Below are 16,843 nucleotides of genomic sequence, written 5' to 3' on the forward strand. Positions count from 1 at the left end.
AGAGATATCTACTTATAGGACTCGCCTAAACTCAAGCTTGAACATACTCGGGTATAACCAAATGGCCCATTTTCAAAAACAATGACCTCGTACACTGCTATTTAAAAAAAAAAGCAGTGAATTGATGAAGAATGTGTTGCTCCAACTTTCTTCCCCCTTGATATACAGTGTGAAGTTAAACCTGCTGATGGAGAGCGAAACAGCATGATTATGTTGCTCTTGGCTTCTTCTGGGGCTGTTTTTCCTTGCCTCTTTCTTCCCATTTCTCTTCATCTCCCCATCCCTGAGCTCCTGTTGCTGGAGCAGAACTCTCACCATGCATCTGCTCTGTTGGACTGACAGGCTTGAGTCAGGGGAGTGTGTGGGTTTGGATTTCCCTTCACCTCAGAGTCCATAAGAATGACTTCTGTTTGACTTGGTGGGGTTTCAGCACAGAGCGGCAGATTCCTGCAGATTGCTGGAATTCATTTATCTGCGAGGTTGCGGTCCCTTGCAGAGTTTCAGTTTTTCTTCAGCAGAAATTGGGGGAGGCACATGAAGGAAGACATTTTTAAAGCTGGGATACATTTGTATGACATTCATTTATATCAAAACGGATTACCCTAACCTGATTTTATTTTGTGCTATAAAGTTTCTTAAGTAACTATTAAGCAAAAATGTCTCTTCCTTCTTTGCTTCATTATAAACAGAATATCTTTGGGTTATTGTCTGTTGATCGAACAAATCAAGCAGTTTGAAAACATTTTCTTCGAGCTCTACACAATTTTCAATAGCTATTTAGAAAGTCTAATGAATAAAGTAATCATCAGTGGAAGCCTCAGTAACTCTTGTGAAGTGCATTCACCAAAGGAAATAGTTTGATGGTGACAGTAATGAATGGTTTTGGTTGAGGCTGTTCTTTTGCCGCTTGTGCTTTCATCTGGATGTTTTTGATGACGTGCAAGTTCACCAGTCACACAAGCAGTCATTTGTGGTTCCCTAATCCCCTTGTACCCACTCCCACTCCCACTCCTGCCACCACCTTACCCCACAGCACTCCAGGCAGCTGCTTCACCTCAGGCCAAGGTGAGCCATCATTGGTGGAATGAAACATCCGCCTGTCTTTGAGCCATCCAATCCATGGAACTCGAGGATGCCAATTCTTCCTCAGATTCCCAGTCGTTCCAGAGTTTATTTAAAGAGTGATCTAACGTAGCATCTAGTTGTGATATGTTGTGTACTGGGAACATATAAAGGGACATCTCAGCCATGCTGGCACTGCTCTCTGCCAGAATTGCTCAGAGTTGACGAAAGGGACTCCGACCCTGACCCTGATATTTCTGGTCGTGTGTTAACCTTGCTGTCAAATGGACGCTTGAGGAAGTTGGACAATCCCGAGGGAAAGTCGTCTCAGTCCAGGTGTGATGCGAGGTGGGATGGGCCTGGTCTTGCCTGAGGAATGGTCTGGAATCGCTCACTAATCCCTCACTTTGCAGGCACTCTATTGAACTAAGAGACACACATGCTCGTGTGCGGGTGCCTGGCATGCACACACACATAAATACACCCCCTTCCCCTTCCCCAGTCTGAGTCAACATCCTTTGAAGAATAAAGTGTCTTTTAAAATGCATGTCCGCTGATATCAAAAGAGACGCTCTGCGTGGGAGGGAGGCGACTATTCACTGTTTAAACAGGTTGCTTGTTGTTGTCTGACACATAAGACCAGCTTCAGTGTCAAACGTGATGACAAGTCACGATGACAAGCGTCATTAGGCTTGGCACCTGCTCTGATCAAAACAAAGCAGATAATTAACATATAAATTACCTCTAGCTTGAGTATTTTTTTTCTTCTCTTTGATTGTCTTGTTCGTTCCAGGAAAGTTCGTTGTGTGTGAGTGCAGTTGAGGATTGTTTTCAGCTGCTACAGTGTCCCATTCCTGAAAGCTGTTGACCGATGGGGAATCTCTTCACCTTGGGGCAGCTTTCAGCGCCATCTTAAATGAAAGGTCCCAGGTTCCAGCACTGCTGGGGCCCAATCCACTCCTCATAGGCGGCAGAGCAGCTGACATACCTGACGAGGCCGGCATGGGCAGGACGCAAACGCACACATAAACAAAGTGCAACTCACATACACAATCAACCAAATGTGGGTGGAAAGTTTATCCCTAAACATAGATGTGTAGCCGGCTGAAATAACCTCAGGTTCTCTCTGGCTTCAGTCTATTCTACACTGAGGCAGTGGCATTTGACTAATGTAGAAGACACAAACACACACAGGCGCGCACACGCATACACACACACACACACACACACACACACACACACACACACACACACACACACACACACACACACACACACACACACACACACACACACACACACACACACACATGCTGAGAGCTTATTTTGTCAGGCCTGTTTTACTTGGTAAAGATGTCCTCTACAGTGACCTCTGCTTCTAGACATACTCGTCAGCACAGGAAATGCTTTGCTTTACTTTATTGTGGCAAACTGGCTGAACCTGTTCTGCCGGAGACTTTATCACTACATACTTACCGCAAACCCCCATTCACTCTTTTTCAGTGTTAACTTCATATCCCTGACGAACAGTCTTGAGGGAAGAAAAAAATAACAAACACATTGTTTGTTGTTTGTTGTAATTTTGACATTTAAAGCATTCACAAACCAAATCTGGCAGATTTTTTTTTTTTTTTATTTTTATTTTTTTTATCTTGGAGAGTACATAACCTCTGCTCTTTAGCTTTTTCCTTTTTTATTGGATTTCTGGCATGTAGGTTTATCGCTGCAGGGGACTTTGGGAGAAGGGGTCACCTCAGGGGGTAAAGAGAACCATCAGCCCTGATTGGCACCAGCACATGTGGGCATTCACACCTTTACCCCTGCCCCTGGCTTGGCCCTGTTTAGGTTGGCCTCAGCAATCCTTGCCAGGCCAGGCAGGCCGGCCCATCCCGGCCCAGCGGAAAAAGGAGTTGTCAGCTTTAGGGGCTTTGCACTGGGGCAGCTGCCACCGGTCAGGCAGTTATATTTAAACTTGTAAGAGAAGGGGAGGCACTGTGCGGGCAGCAGTTTTTACACTTGCTACTTGCTGCTCAGTGGGCCAGTGGGTAGCCCAAAGCTCTTTATCCATACAGAAGCACTGGCAGTGCCAGGGCAGAAGGTGGAAGTGAAGGCTGAGGATGGGATGGCACTGGGCTGGCCCCTAACTAGGCTTATTATTTTTATCCCCTATTCAAGGCTGACCACAGTTCCACTTTCCATTGTTCTCATTAACACTTTGTGCATTAGTGAGGAGGGCCTCCGTGGGAACCATATGTACTTTTGTGTATGTGTTTGCTGATGAGGTAGGGAGGTGCTGATAGAGAGGTTCTTCTCTGCAACCTTGATGTGTCCTACTGAGCTGCAAAGTCAGGGGAGAGGAGGTGGGCCTGGAGAGTGCTGATGACTGTGGTGTAGTGTAGCATGTTTTTCTGATAACATTTTGAGTGGTCACCCTCAATTCAAGCTGTTGACCAATGGGTTTTCGAACAACATTGGCATTTTGAAGATTTGATAAAGTCCTTGTAGAGAAACACCGAGCATTTAGATGATCTAATAACAATTTATAATTTTGAGTTTTTAATTAAAAAAATTAACTCAAAGTACTTTGTTAGAAAGCATAAAAGCAATCTGAGAAGTAATAATGCAAAGCAGTGGCAGTTAATACAAGAATATGGTATGAAAATATGTAGAAAAGAAAGTTCTTAGAATTAATTTTAAAAGGTTAAACTTGCTTGTAAATTAATACCAAATCGTGGCACTCAATTGGCACAGACCGACAAGATCTTGTTTTTGGCTAGACTGCATTGTGCAGCTTGGCCTGGCTTATGAATGCAAAAATCTGCCTTTGAGTAAGTGACTGACTGATGAAGTTACACAATTGGTTGAATGAATGCCATGACTCCTTGTATCCATTTCAAATTAAAAGCCCTCATTTCAAATTAAAATCCCTCTAGTGTTTCATGCACAGTTCAGCCATATACCAGGTTTTGACCGAGTCGTGTTAATGTACATTTGGCACGGTCTGTACTATGCCTTAGGGACAGACCTATCATACCTTCGAAGAAATGTGACTTTTATGAGACCCCTGTCCCATAAAAGTAACATGAACCTCTGCTATATCACTTTCTCAGATGTAGTAATGTGTAGACGAGTAATGTGATGGTGCATCACCAGCCAAATTCAATCCAAGAGGCGTAGAGCCGTTTTCCGAGCCGGCACACCTGTCATCTCCACCAACTGCAGGACAGGCACCTGTGGTCGCTTTACTTGAACGCTTAGAGCGGTTCCACTCCTTGAAATCGATGCTGGTGTTACCAGATCACTATTACTCTCTCTGGACTCGAGGCAGAGGCACAAATGCAGGAGGAGTAGGAACGTTCCCACTGGCGCGATGGTGATTTCCTCAAATCATCCTCCCTGTGGTTTTATTAAGACTGATGGCCCCTAGAGTTTCATTTTAGTGCCACATGGGTGTTATAAGAGCCTTAAATACCAGTAACATACGCAAACTTGTAATGCACACAATGTTGTATAGGTAGTAGGATGGGCTTCCATGATGATAAAAGCAGATGTTTGTATTGGCTTTTGTAGTGGTGTTATTCCAGTGGCCCCTGGTCCCTTAGCCATTTCTGCTCTGTTGGGCCTGGCTGGGGGTCTCCTCTCTCTCCCCTTCTGTTGCTTTCCTTCACAGGAGCATTTGGAAAACAATTTTCACATGTCCTAATTCGCGCAAGCTTTTAATAGGAGGTGATGAGTTCATGATTGAAAGTTTCAGCAGTATTATTAGGTGTTGTGGAGAGCAGTTCTGAGAGGGCACAGCTCTGTTTGTGGACAGTCAGACTGCTTGTCTTCTAACAAAGTCAGTTTTGATCCACTACAAATCATTAAGTTGTACATTTTTGGAAATATATTCAGGAGCACAAAGCCTGTTTTTGTGTGTACATGTTTTAGGCTGTCATTGTTAGCGCTGATGTGTCTGTGCCAGTTTTCAAGGTGCCCTTGCAGAGGAATGCAACAGAAATTTCTCCAGACTGGGGGTTGGGTCTGTTCTGTCTGTCACTTAAAAAATCTGATTTACTGCCCTTCAGCCATCTGCATCTGCAACAATTTGCCGCTTTTCTTTCGCTACCACTCCACCATTGTGCACTTTTCCTCTGCTGCTGCTTCTCCCTTCACCCCTTCATTCCTGTGCATCTCTTTGACTGGCGCAGTAGGGGAGTTAAACCGTGCTGAAAGTCTGAAAGAAGATGGATGGACAGACCAAAGGAGTGCGAAAGAAAGGGAAAGTGACTGGGATTGGGTTTGTTGGTCTGGGTTTCATTAGCATGTGGTGGGGCTCCTCTGTGCTGGATGAATGGATGGGATGGGATAACGGCTCTTTGGCACCTAAGGGTTAAAGGTTGAGCGAAAACCAAGGAGAAGTGTGTGTCTAGGGTTTTGTGTTTTGAAGGTAACATCTAGCAATCCACTTTGAAGCTGGGAATGCACATATGGACTAAAATAAGATCTGTCCATTCGCTGTCGGGTGTTGTTCCACTGATCGTAGCAGCAAAAGGTAACACTGCCAAAAGTCACGTTGTGTTCTGAGTCGACATTCAACTTTCATTATTCCTTCAGTGGAAAACAAAACACTCTTTCGCTGTTGATGTGCTGCCACCGTTGCAATCCCTGCTGCTCCCCCCACCTGCATGTATCAACCACTGCTAGATGCGACAGGTTCAGACTTGTTCTGTTAAAATAGTTGAAAAGTCCTTCTGGGAAATAGAAATGTATGATTTCGACAAAATCCAGAATCAACTGTAAAAGCTCAAACAAGTGAATTTAATAGCGGACATACTAAGGTGTTTTGGTAAAATGATCCTAAAATCGAGTACTGCTATTGATTTACTTATAATGGTTTAATACCCCGGAGATCTTGAATTGTGGATAATTTGCTGTGACAGAACCTCCTGAGTATGGACAAATTTATGGCATCTTGTGGTACATATTGTCATATTGGCCAACACTACTAGGAAGTGTAAAAAAAAAATGCAGCATAAATCCATAAACATGTGGCATGTAATGCTACATATTGATAATGTATAGCAGTATAAGTGTGTATTATTAGTTTTCTTCTTGTCTGACCTTGCAAGGACAATAAATCCGTGTTGCGTTTGGCTAAGAAGCATCTAATGGCGTCTCAGTGTGCATCGCTTTGGTGCTTTTGTAACTTCCAGCTCAGCTTTGGTTGCTTTATTTCTTTGTGTGTGCGCTCGCATGGGCCAAAGCATGTGTGAGGGCAGGCAGTCTGAGGCCGCAGGGCACATGTTACTCGTTTAGTTTGGTTTTCATCAGCTCCCCTCTGTGTTCTGTTGTTTATACTCCCCCCACTACTTTTTTCTTTGCTTTCTCTCATCTTTTTATCTTCCTTTTGTCCCTGAGCTCCTTTGCTACTCTCTGAAATAGTCCGTGTTTGTTTAAACATCATCTTTTTAATTCCAGGTTCGTTTCATGACTCTGGCTTGTGTTCTGAGTCTCATTACTTTAATGCCGGAGAAAACACAGTGGTCTGATGCTGTTCGGAAATTCCCCTTTGAAGGCAAAGCCCCAAATCGAACAATTCTGCTGTGTCCTTAAGAAGTCTCGTGTTTCTCACTCGATCACTATGGTCAAGAGGAGCATTAGGAACTGGAGTAGCCTGACTGAAATCTCAGCTTTGAGTGATTATTGACTAAAGGTTTTTATAGAACAGACTACAGTTTTTAATGCTTGACAGTTCAGCTCTTATGACTGTTGGAGAGCCAGCAGAATAACATTTGTAAGCTGAACAATCCTGAGTATTTACTTAATTTCAGTGACATTCATATTTGTGCTGGTTGGACAGACAAACAGCAAATTATCTCAGTTAAACCCACAAAAAAAAAATCACTCCCTACACACTACATTTATACATTATCACTCTATTTGTCTTTTGGTGGTTTCATGGAAATAGCCAGTTTGATATAAAGTAGATTTGCAGTTCTCCTGTATGATAAAATATTCATTTCTTACTGGTCAGATTTCCAAAAGGAATAGTTGTCCAGTTGCCAACAATTATGTTGACCACTCAAAATATGCTCAGTCATTGTCCTGCGTCTGTTCTTCCAGTAAACCAGCAGTGTCTGTGAAAATGTTGTCAGAAAAAACTTATATCTCCAAACCAGTCTGTCAAGAACTAGCAGTTGTTAATGCTGCAGTTTGATTGACATTAAGCCAATTCCAAAGTATTTTTTTTTTATGTCCTTGCCCTAGGCATTGTTTCCATTGTTGCACTGCACTGAGAAAATGATGATTATTGTCCTGCGTTAAATGTTCTGCTTCTTTTGTGTTTTTCCTTCAGCGTCAGAACGTCTTACTCCAGCCTTTACCCAGGATAGAGGAAGATCTGTACCACTACAAAGCCCTTCCAGTCGAAATCTACGGACCCACGGTGCCTGAACTGGAGCAGCTGGGCAGACTTGGGTATAAACTTATTTATCTTGTTGGCACATCAGCTGTTGACACCGGGGTATTTTAATTTCCTTCAAGCCCGACACGTACCATGTGTTTTCATTCATTAAGTTCTTTGGAAGTTTCCTGGAAAGAATTACGTAATTTGCTGCCTAGTAGGCGATAAATAGAGATAGTTCACATGAATTAGTCAAATTTATGACACTTGATTTCCAGTGAAATTTCCTTGAAAGACCTGCTCCATTTAAACCCAAGTAAATAGGTTACTTGCAGTCTTTAAATAGCAGTCACTTTAAGGACTTAATAAAAATAATATATGAACGGAATACTTTCGGATATAACTTTATATTATAATTGGTGCCAAATTAGAATAACATTTATAAATTAAAAAGTTCTTTTGGGGAAATTGCCTGTCAATTTACAGATCTGAATCAGGTCCTGATTATGAAATTATAGGAAACTATGGGACAGATCAAATAAAATAATTAATTTAATTTAAATCCTGGTGGTTAGAAAGGTTTTGTTTTTAGGTGAAGTGTTCGACAGCTGCTACAAACTTGGTCTGCCTGGGAAGCTGGCTCGTTTCACTTGACTCTCCTACGATTAACTGGGAGAGTGAAAGCAAAATGAGGGGGAGGAGGTGTGGGAGGGAGGGAGAGAGAGAGGTAGTAACAACCATCACCCTGCCACAAGCCGCCACAGTGCATCTGCAGGAGCGTCCATTAACACACACACAGGAAGAGCTTTCCCCGACGACCCCTTTGGGCCAATCAATCCACGACGCCATTGGTCCAGTCCTCGCCGAATGTAAGCTATCCATCAGACAGCCCAGCGCCCAGCCGTCTGCACTGCAACTGGCTGGCACTAAAGTCTGCTCACACACTGAGAGCCGCCTGCTTTTATTGGGTGACAGAAGCAAAACGGGCTCGTTTTCTTTTTGGGCGAGCTCTTTGACTTTGAGCACTGCTTTCCCCCTGATAGTAACCTTCATTTGGCTGACGTGCATATTTGAACATACCGTCAGCATGTTAAGAATAAGGGATTTGTAGTTTCATTGTACTTTATTCTTCAGATAAAAGTTGCCATTGACTTTTGTTGCGCAATCACATTTGCCTAATTATCTGGAAAAGTACCTACAGAGGTGAAATATTTCAGGAGAGTTTAAGCTGAATAACTGGCACTTGTTTACATTATGTATTCAGTGAAGTGCTGAGGTCCTACTTCTTTTGGCCAGGCTAATCAATATGCAGATGAAACGCATCTCACAATTTTTGCCGCATGCTGGAGCTCAGAGGAGAGAGGAAGAGGAGCCCCCCCCCCAGTGTCAGCAGTTCAGAGGTCCAGGAGGACCGATGCTGGAGAGGAAGGACTCTGCCACAGAGATAAATGAGGCTCTGTTCAGTGAGGAACACCAGTCCCTTTGGTGCAGCCTGCAGGCAGCGACACAGCGAGGCCCGTTTAGACAAACCACAACTCCCAAGATGCAATGTGCTGTTAAGTAAAAGCAAGGAATAGTGCTGACACTTCTGCGCAGTTGGCAGTTTGTGATAAAGCTAAGTTTGAGGTTTTGTGATGTACATAGACGATCAAGCTTGCACATACACGTGCGCGCGCACACACACACACACATAGTGTCCCTTAAATCTGCGGCGCATTTTGTGTCATACACACTCATACTCAGCTTTGTTATTGCAGTCACAGCGTTTTGGCCACAGTGGAACTTTTGTGATGTGGTAAATATTCACAAGTGTGTGTGCAGAGGAGAGTGTATGCAGACAGCGTTGAGAGAGTGAAAAGTGAGTCCCCTGTGTACAGCATTGGACTACAGCTCCAGTCCTCTGACCTGTGAAGGGAATACGCCTGAACGTGTGAGCAGATATGGATGTGCATGAGTGTGGATGAGGTGGAAGGGGCTGCGAGGGGGCAGGTACTTATTTTAAAACATGGCTGTTTGTCTTGGTGAAGGCCCACGGTGACAGCAGCACCACTGGTGATTTGTCTTGGACTCGGCCATCAAGCAAGACTGGAGAGTTGAGCTCACACGCCCCCTCCCTGGTGGGCCCTGGGGCCTCCGGGGCTCGTCTCTTGCACAGGATGTCCAGTCAACACAGGACTGACTGGAGCCATGCTTTTTATGTCAACTCGCTCTTTTCTTCTGCACCACTCTCCTTCTTCCTCAGTCTCAGCGTCTGTGTCTTTTTGCCTTGTCCCTTTGCCCCCCAAAAAACCGCAGGAGCGCTGCACGGCTGCCAGGAAAAAGAAAGGCCACGCCTCTTTCACTGTCTCTCCCTCTCCGTCAGCTGTACCTGAATAAATATGGGCTGAGCTGAGCTCTTATATTAAAGACAGATGCCTCAATACTGGAGCAGAGTAAAGGCTGCATGTTCGAGCAACAGGGGCCTCCAAAAGTGCCCATTCAGCTTCCACCTCAACATCTACCCCTCTACACACACACATAGGCTCCTCCCTCCTCCCCTGATGTGCATAGGTGTGTATGATTTGCCACACAGCATCTGACCCCGACTGTGTGAGGTTTCTATAACGGCAACACAGTGCTGCCCATCTCATTGACTGGCACATACCCAGAACTGTGCGTGAGCTGTAAGAATTATGAGTAGACTGTGAATGTAACACGACTGCCTGTACTCCAAATGCCCTGCCATGGCTCCTTGCTTTCATGTTGAACAGTAAGAGCCTTTAATAAACAAAATGAAAGCAGAAGTAAATACTGCTTTGGAGACACAAACAGAAACATATGATGTTTACGTTGAAATGGCTGTGATATGAATCCCAGCACAGGACTGAAGCAGTAGCTGTTAAAGTCACGCTGCCGCTGTGCCAGAGAGGAGCATACGTCAAAATACACAGCACATCAAAGTCGTTGTAAAATATAAGTTGGTTTGAGCTCGCGTAGACAAATGCTGGTGACCTGAATGAAAAATACAATTCTATTTTGGTTTTAAGTATTTAGATGAGCATCTGGATCTGAGTTACTTCTCTACCAGAATACTCTTTAAGCTCTGACTGTGTAGGCGATGAAAGACTGACTGGGATCTTGGACAAGGACAAATCATACGGGGGGAAAAATAGGGGAAAGAGAAATTGGCTGCGGAGCGTTGAAAAATTTGACTCAAACCTCAAGTGCTGACAATGAAAGCTAGCCAGAACAGTTGTTTGTGTTGGCACAGGTCGCCCTGAAATTAGCCCATCTCTCTCTGACAGAGGTTGCTAAATGCGCTTTGCCAAATGCCAGTGTGTATAATATTTTGAAGTTTTCGCCTCCTCCCCCACCCTGCATTGCTTTCTATAATTGGTGGAAAAAGTGAGGTTTTCTGTTGGGAGGGCTTGTCAGGGATCCGTCTCTTGTCGGCGGGGTGAAGGGGAGCAGCTGAATGAACGGAGTGTTTAGTCTGGAGCTCCTCTCCTGGGGATGCTCCTCTCTGCACGAGGAAGTTGCCCTCGGAGCACTTTCTCTCACCAAAAAAACTACAACTGCCTGAAGGGTTAAATAGCCACGGCTAGTTTGCTGTGATTCTCTTTCATAAACACAGAGGACAACCATTCATGTTCATCCCCTGAAAACTGACCCCACGTCTTCATTTGAAGTGGATCGGTGTTTGAATGGACATATATATATACATACACATGGACACAGAAAAGTAACACATAAATCACTAGAGCACACACACATAGACTCGCTATGTTTAACATGTACTTAAAGGACGGATGCTAACTGTTCTGGTTGGGAGCCAGGGGTTAATGGGTCTCTGAGTGATGCTCTCCTCCTGCCTGTGTTCTTGAGCTTTCCACGCATCCATTGGCGTCGGCGTGTTTATTTGAATTGTGTGTGCATCTGTTTGTTTGTTTGTGTGTTGGCTTATACTGCATGTTAAGTGCTTTGGTGCGAGGGAGATATCCAGGAGAGTCAGTGGTGCCATCACTGCCCTCAGTTCCTGGCAGCCGGCTTCTGCTAGCCTCTCCCTGCCTGGTTGGCCTCACTCCAAGTCTGAACACTCCAGCTCTCCAGCTCTGGCCTCACTGGCCAAGAGCACTACCAGTGACCCTGGATTTGGCTCTGGAAGTTAGCAGGACCACTAAACATGGTCCATAGAGTACTCTTGAATCCATTTCTGCCGTCACTAAATTAGAGCATATGAGGTTTAAATTGCATACAAATCATTCTTTCCTTTCCCCGCTCCCCTCTCTGACTCTGTGATGAAAATGCAAGTCAGCCATGACATTCTTCTTTTTCTCTCGACATGGGGAGGGCAGCCACTCCAGAGGAATCTCTAAAAACGGCCATGAATAGCTTTTCCATGTATCCCAGGTTCTCTGATCCCTGCAAGGCATATATTCATCTGATGGGCCTTAAAGGACGGGGAGGGAGGTCGGAGGGTCGGAGGTCACTGACCACAGAGGACCTGAGGTGCAGCGCCGGGACGTCAGAGTGCTGAGACTGACAGGAGCAGAGTGATGGCACCTTGGAGATACGGGTCTTGTATTCTCCGCCACAAATAGTCATGCACTCCTTGCACGCTCTCACACAAGCAAGCTTTGATGGTTAAGTTATGAGCTGGGGTATGAGGCGCCGGTTAGTGTGACCTGACATGAACTCTTTCCAGAGCAGTGGTCTTTGATCTACTTTTACTACATTTAGATAAAGTCTAAAGGCACATATTTTGCTCTCATTTAGCCAATTAAAATACTCAGTGATGTTGCCAAGTAGCACCATTTATGGGGAATGGCTTATTTGGCTCTTGCATAACAATAGGGCTTCCCCTCAAATACTTCGGGGTTGCCACCATAACCAAGACCTAAAGCTGAACTTGGTTTCTCAGATATCTGATATCCTCCATTCTTCCACACTACACACTCAGCCCACGTGCCACTGTCTTGTGTTACCAGAGCCAGCATAGCCAGTAACTCTGGACTCCAATGCAGTGCTTCGCTGACCATTCAGGTGTTTCCATAGTTTAGATCTAAAAGCTTAGCTGCCGCCGCAGGGCACACAGATTTAGAATTTGCATAGCCAAAAGAGAGTGCAAGCACCATACAAGTGTGGGGCCTTCAGACTTGCTATTTGACTTGCAAACCTCTCTGTGTCAACAGGATGCCATGTCGTTATTCACAGCATTTAGCTACCTTCTAACTTTGATACTCACTTTCTTACCCCGGAGATCCTCACTCTGGATCAGAAACAGAGAGGAGCGTAGCCACAGTCTGATTGTCCACCAGCCAACACCCAGACTATTATATACCGGCTGTCTCAGTAAACAGACCATTAACAGGCTAGATCATTATTGTTTTCCCCTCCCATAGGTCTGTGCAAATATTGATCTTCTCTTGAAGTATGAGTCAAAATAAGCCCGCGCTGCAGTTGACAAGAGGCTTTTTACTTGTGGGTGAGTCATTTCTGACCCAAAGAACAGTGGAAACAGAGACAGAAGGACAGAATGGGATGTACATTTGTCTTGTGTGTATTCTGGTCATCTGAAAGAGGCCTGCTTTTAGTATTATTGTTTTCCCTCTGTGGGCTGTGTGCCAGACAGACCAGCTGGCTTCTCCTGAGATGAACCCAGGCCAGGCCAAACCAGGCTATTGCCAGTGAAGGAGACACCAGTGGGCAGGGAACTCCAAGGATAACAGCCTCTCTTGCTTCCAGATTTATTTGTATCACAGCCGAGAGGCAGCAGGGTCAACACCCAGCGGAGGGTGAGGTGATGTCTCCTGACTATTTTAACACACGCTGATCTGTGTAGAGGTTTGCAGCCGCACACTGTCTAGAGTTGCGTGCTTTGAGCCTGATGGTGCTCATAACTATGCTCAAACTGAGTGCCTCACACACTCTGTGTGTGTGTGTGTGTGTGTGTGTGTGTGTGTGTGTGTGTGTGTGTGTGTGTGTGTGTGTGTGTGTGTGTGTGTGTGTGTGTGTGTGTGTGTGTGTGTGTGTGTGAGACACATGAACACCAACCGACTGCCTGTCCCCTGCTTCCCCCTCCAGGCAAAGGGCCCAGCAATGTACAGGGGGGATTAGCTGGCTCATTTTCCCTCTTAAGAGCCAGAGAAACAAAACAAACTCCCGTCATGTGGGGCTTGGCCGTGGGGAGCTGCCATGTACACCTCAGGGTAGGAGGTACTTCACCGCTATGATGTATGAATTATGACCCCTCCCCCCCCCCTTGCTGCACCTTTCCCTGCCTTTTGTTTTCCTCCATCCCCCATCTTTTCTCTTTTCCCATTTTTCTCCCTAATTGAAATCCTTTCTGTCTTTCCTATTGCTCGAGGTGCTGCGGTAACTGATACCTGCGGAGGCGATTCCCCCCCCCGGGAAACCTCTATTCTTCCTCTGTGTATCAGTGATCTATTCCCTGGATGTTACATCTAACTGTCAATGCTCCTTTGCTGTGTGTGTGTGTGTGTGTGTGTGTGTGTGTGTGTGTGTGTGTGTGTGTGTGTGTGTGTGTGTGTGTGTGTGTGTGTGTGTGTGTGTGTGTGTGTGTGTGTGTGTGTGTGTGTGTGTGTAAATGGGTGTGCCTTGTGCAAGTATCCATTCACTGGTCAGCATATGTCCTTCCATTGTGTGCGACTCCATTTGGTTAACGATGACACTGATGTCACGTCATTATTCTCCCCGCTACACTGCAGTTTGTCTCCCTCCTCTTTCTTCTGGGCTTTCCAGGGGGCAAAGTTATCAAGTGACAGCTCAGAAGACGAAAGAAAGATGCTCTGTGTGTGTGTGTCAGGTGGCCATAGAGGGCTGTGTGATGCCTCCATGCCCCAAGGCGCTGCTGCGATTAGGTGCCAGGAGCCGAGGCACTCAGTCAGCCTCTACCGCCCCCATCAGGATAGAAAATGGAGGTGCGGGTTGGAGACGCGAAAGCCATGGATGAGTAGTGACAGGTGATGCTTGGACCAGGAAGTGAGGTTGAATTTGGGCACAAGTTGCACAAAAAGCCTGCATTGTAGGCACCTCTACATTCGTGAACATAACCAGTGCACCTCTTTATTATCCCTGGTAACAACAAGCTGCCCACTTAAGGACATGTACAGATAGTCAGTCTCTCCACGTGAGAATGTATGTAAGTGTGAATGTCAAGTGTCACCCAAACCTTCTGTTAACACTCGAAACATGTTCTCCCCTCAAGTAAGTAAGTGTTAGCGATACACACCTCCCTCTCCTCCTCTTTTGGGTTGCAGAGAGGCAGACTCAGCCTGTCAGTGGCGATGATAAGACGCATGATAATGGATAAGGCTTGTGAGGATATGATGTAACCACACGGAGCCCCGCGACCTCCTCACCCTCCTCCTCCACCTCAAACCCACTCAGAGTACAACTTGAGATAATCTGGTGGACAGTGGGTAGGCTAATGGCTGAGGATCCCTCTCACACACTCGCACGTCCCAGAGGAAGCTGCATTCAATGGAAAAGAGTGTGACCCCTGACCCCTGGTGATGAAAGACTGCTGTTGACAGATATAGTATACCTGTGAGAGTTCTCCGTGTTTGGCTTGTCTGCGGGGTTTTTTGTTTCTGGACCGCAGCCTGGACCAATTCACACATTCTCCGATGGTAAAAAAAAAAAAAAAAAAAAAAATTCTGCTCCATCGTTCGCCTCCGGTATCGATACAAACAGCTCGGCCCTTAGATAAACATGTATTCACGCACATGCGAATTGTGTGGACACACACATGGGGGGGGCGTGAGCACACATCGCACGTCCACACAATGCGCTCAGTGTGCTGCGTCTCTCACAGGGGTACATTTTCCTCTCAGGGTAGAGTGTAGGAAGGAGGGGCAGATGGAGTAGCAGCACTGTGAGTGAAACCCGAGCTGCCTGAGGAATGCAGGGGGTGTTTTTGGAGGACTGGAGTAGAGTTTAGTGGGTGAAGGAGGGAGAGAGGGGGGTGACTTGAGGGGTAGGATGGGTGATTAGGGGGTGACAGCTGAGTGCTGACCCCTCTATAATGACAAATCATCTGGCAGGTGTGTGGCTCTGTATCTCTTCCCTCCCTCCCTCCCTCCCTCCCTCCAGCTCCCATCATTCCCAGGCCAGGGATCCTCAATCGCTCCTGGAGCGAAGACTTCCTAAAGGAAGACTTCCGGACATTCACACTGTCATCCCTGGTCAAAGGACTGGCCTTTTGGAAGTACAGGGCAGCCTCCATTCAGATATAGCCTGCCCAGAGCTTGTCCTCTTTGTGCATTCAACACACCAGTCTAAGCCCCTTTGCTTTACTAAACACAGCTAATGAAGCCTCAGTCCTTGGAACAAGATCGGGTTTATTGATTTGTCTTCGTAGACATCATTTCTTTCCTTCCCCTGCCGGTTCAACTGAATAGAGAATCTATCTCCAGTACAGCTCGAAAGTCGTTGTGCCCTGTTTGGCTCGTGAATCACGCTGACGACAAGCTGAATCCAGAAAGCCTCTGATCTTTTGTGCTGTAAAAACAAATGCTGACCCTGGATCAGTGGGGCTGCTGTGACTGCAGACAGGTGCCAAGCTCAGGTCTGGTCTCAGGTCAGTGCTGCGGATGAAAGGTTTCGGTTCCTCACAAAGAGCCAGTGTGGCTTCTTTGAACTTGCTGTACGGTGAACAAGAACACAAAGCCTTCATGTATGGAAGCAGCCAAACCACATACAGTGATTCTGCAGTTAGCATTGTTTTAAGACTTCTTCAGATTGCTCCACTGCCCTGTGTCTCTGCTCTGTGGTTTGTATGTTGATTAAGTGTCTGCTTGCTGGAAGAGCCGCTGTAGCATTACAGGCCTCTTTTCTTTTCCATCAAGCCCAGGCTTCCACAGCCCTTCTTAATCCAATTCTAGCCAACACATGGAGTCTAGACAAGAGGCCCAACGCAGCCTTGCACCTCCGTCTGGTATCTGCTGTTTTCCCTCCGGAGTCGCAGCCTCGCTTCTATTTCCCTGAAGAACCCAAACACCCTTCACTCCGTAGCGGCAATCGCAGATCCAAACACAAAGAGGAGCCACGCATTCTCAGCTGGAAATCACGCAGAACCCGCCGGAACATTTCGCCACTTATCTTTTCACTTTGAATTAGAGATGCGGCTCTGCAGGGTTTTCCAGGCAGCAGTAGCAGGGAATACTTTCGGGGTCCCGTCAGGAAAATCTCGGACCGTTATTAGCGTTAAGCAGGAGACATTGCCCAGGTATTCGCAGCTCCAGACCCGAGTGGAAAAACGCTGTTAGTTCTGAACAGTTGTGATCCAAATGCACATGGTTCTTCAGAAAGCAAAGAACAGGCTGTCAGTAGAGGGTAAGACTGAAAGGTTGAAAAGTAACAAGCACTTTATCAGCTACTGGGCTTTTATGACTA

At 45.9% G+C, this 16,843-nt stretch overlaps 1 protein-coding gene across 1 annotated transcript in view; it reads left to right on the forward strand.

Moving 5' to 3' along the window:
• The window catches only part of mnat1 (MNAT1 component of CDK activating kinase), a 30,953-nt gene that overhangs the window by 11,240 nt on the left and 2,870 nt on the right, over positions 1-16,843 (forward strand). The window contains exon 8 of the mRNA XM_069714954.1: positions 7,400-7,521. Within this exon, the coding sequence (XP_069571055.1) occupies positions 7,400-7,521 (122 nt within the window). The remainder of the gene's footprint in view (positions 1-7,399; positions 7,522-16,843) is intronic.

The sequence above is a fragment of the Brachyistius frenatus genome, unplaced genomic scaffold (assembly GCF_029030835.1).
Source record: "Brachyistius frenatus isolate BFR_SWC_R1_liver_20210118 unplaced genomic scaffold, ASM2903083v1 Contig_136, whole genome shotgun sequence".
In the NCBI taxonomy this organism is placed as follows: Eukaryota; Metazoa; Chordata; class Actinopteri; family Embiotocidae; genus Brachyistius; species Brachyistius frenatus.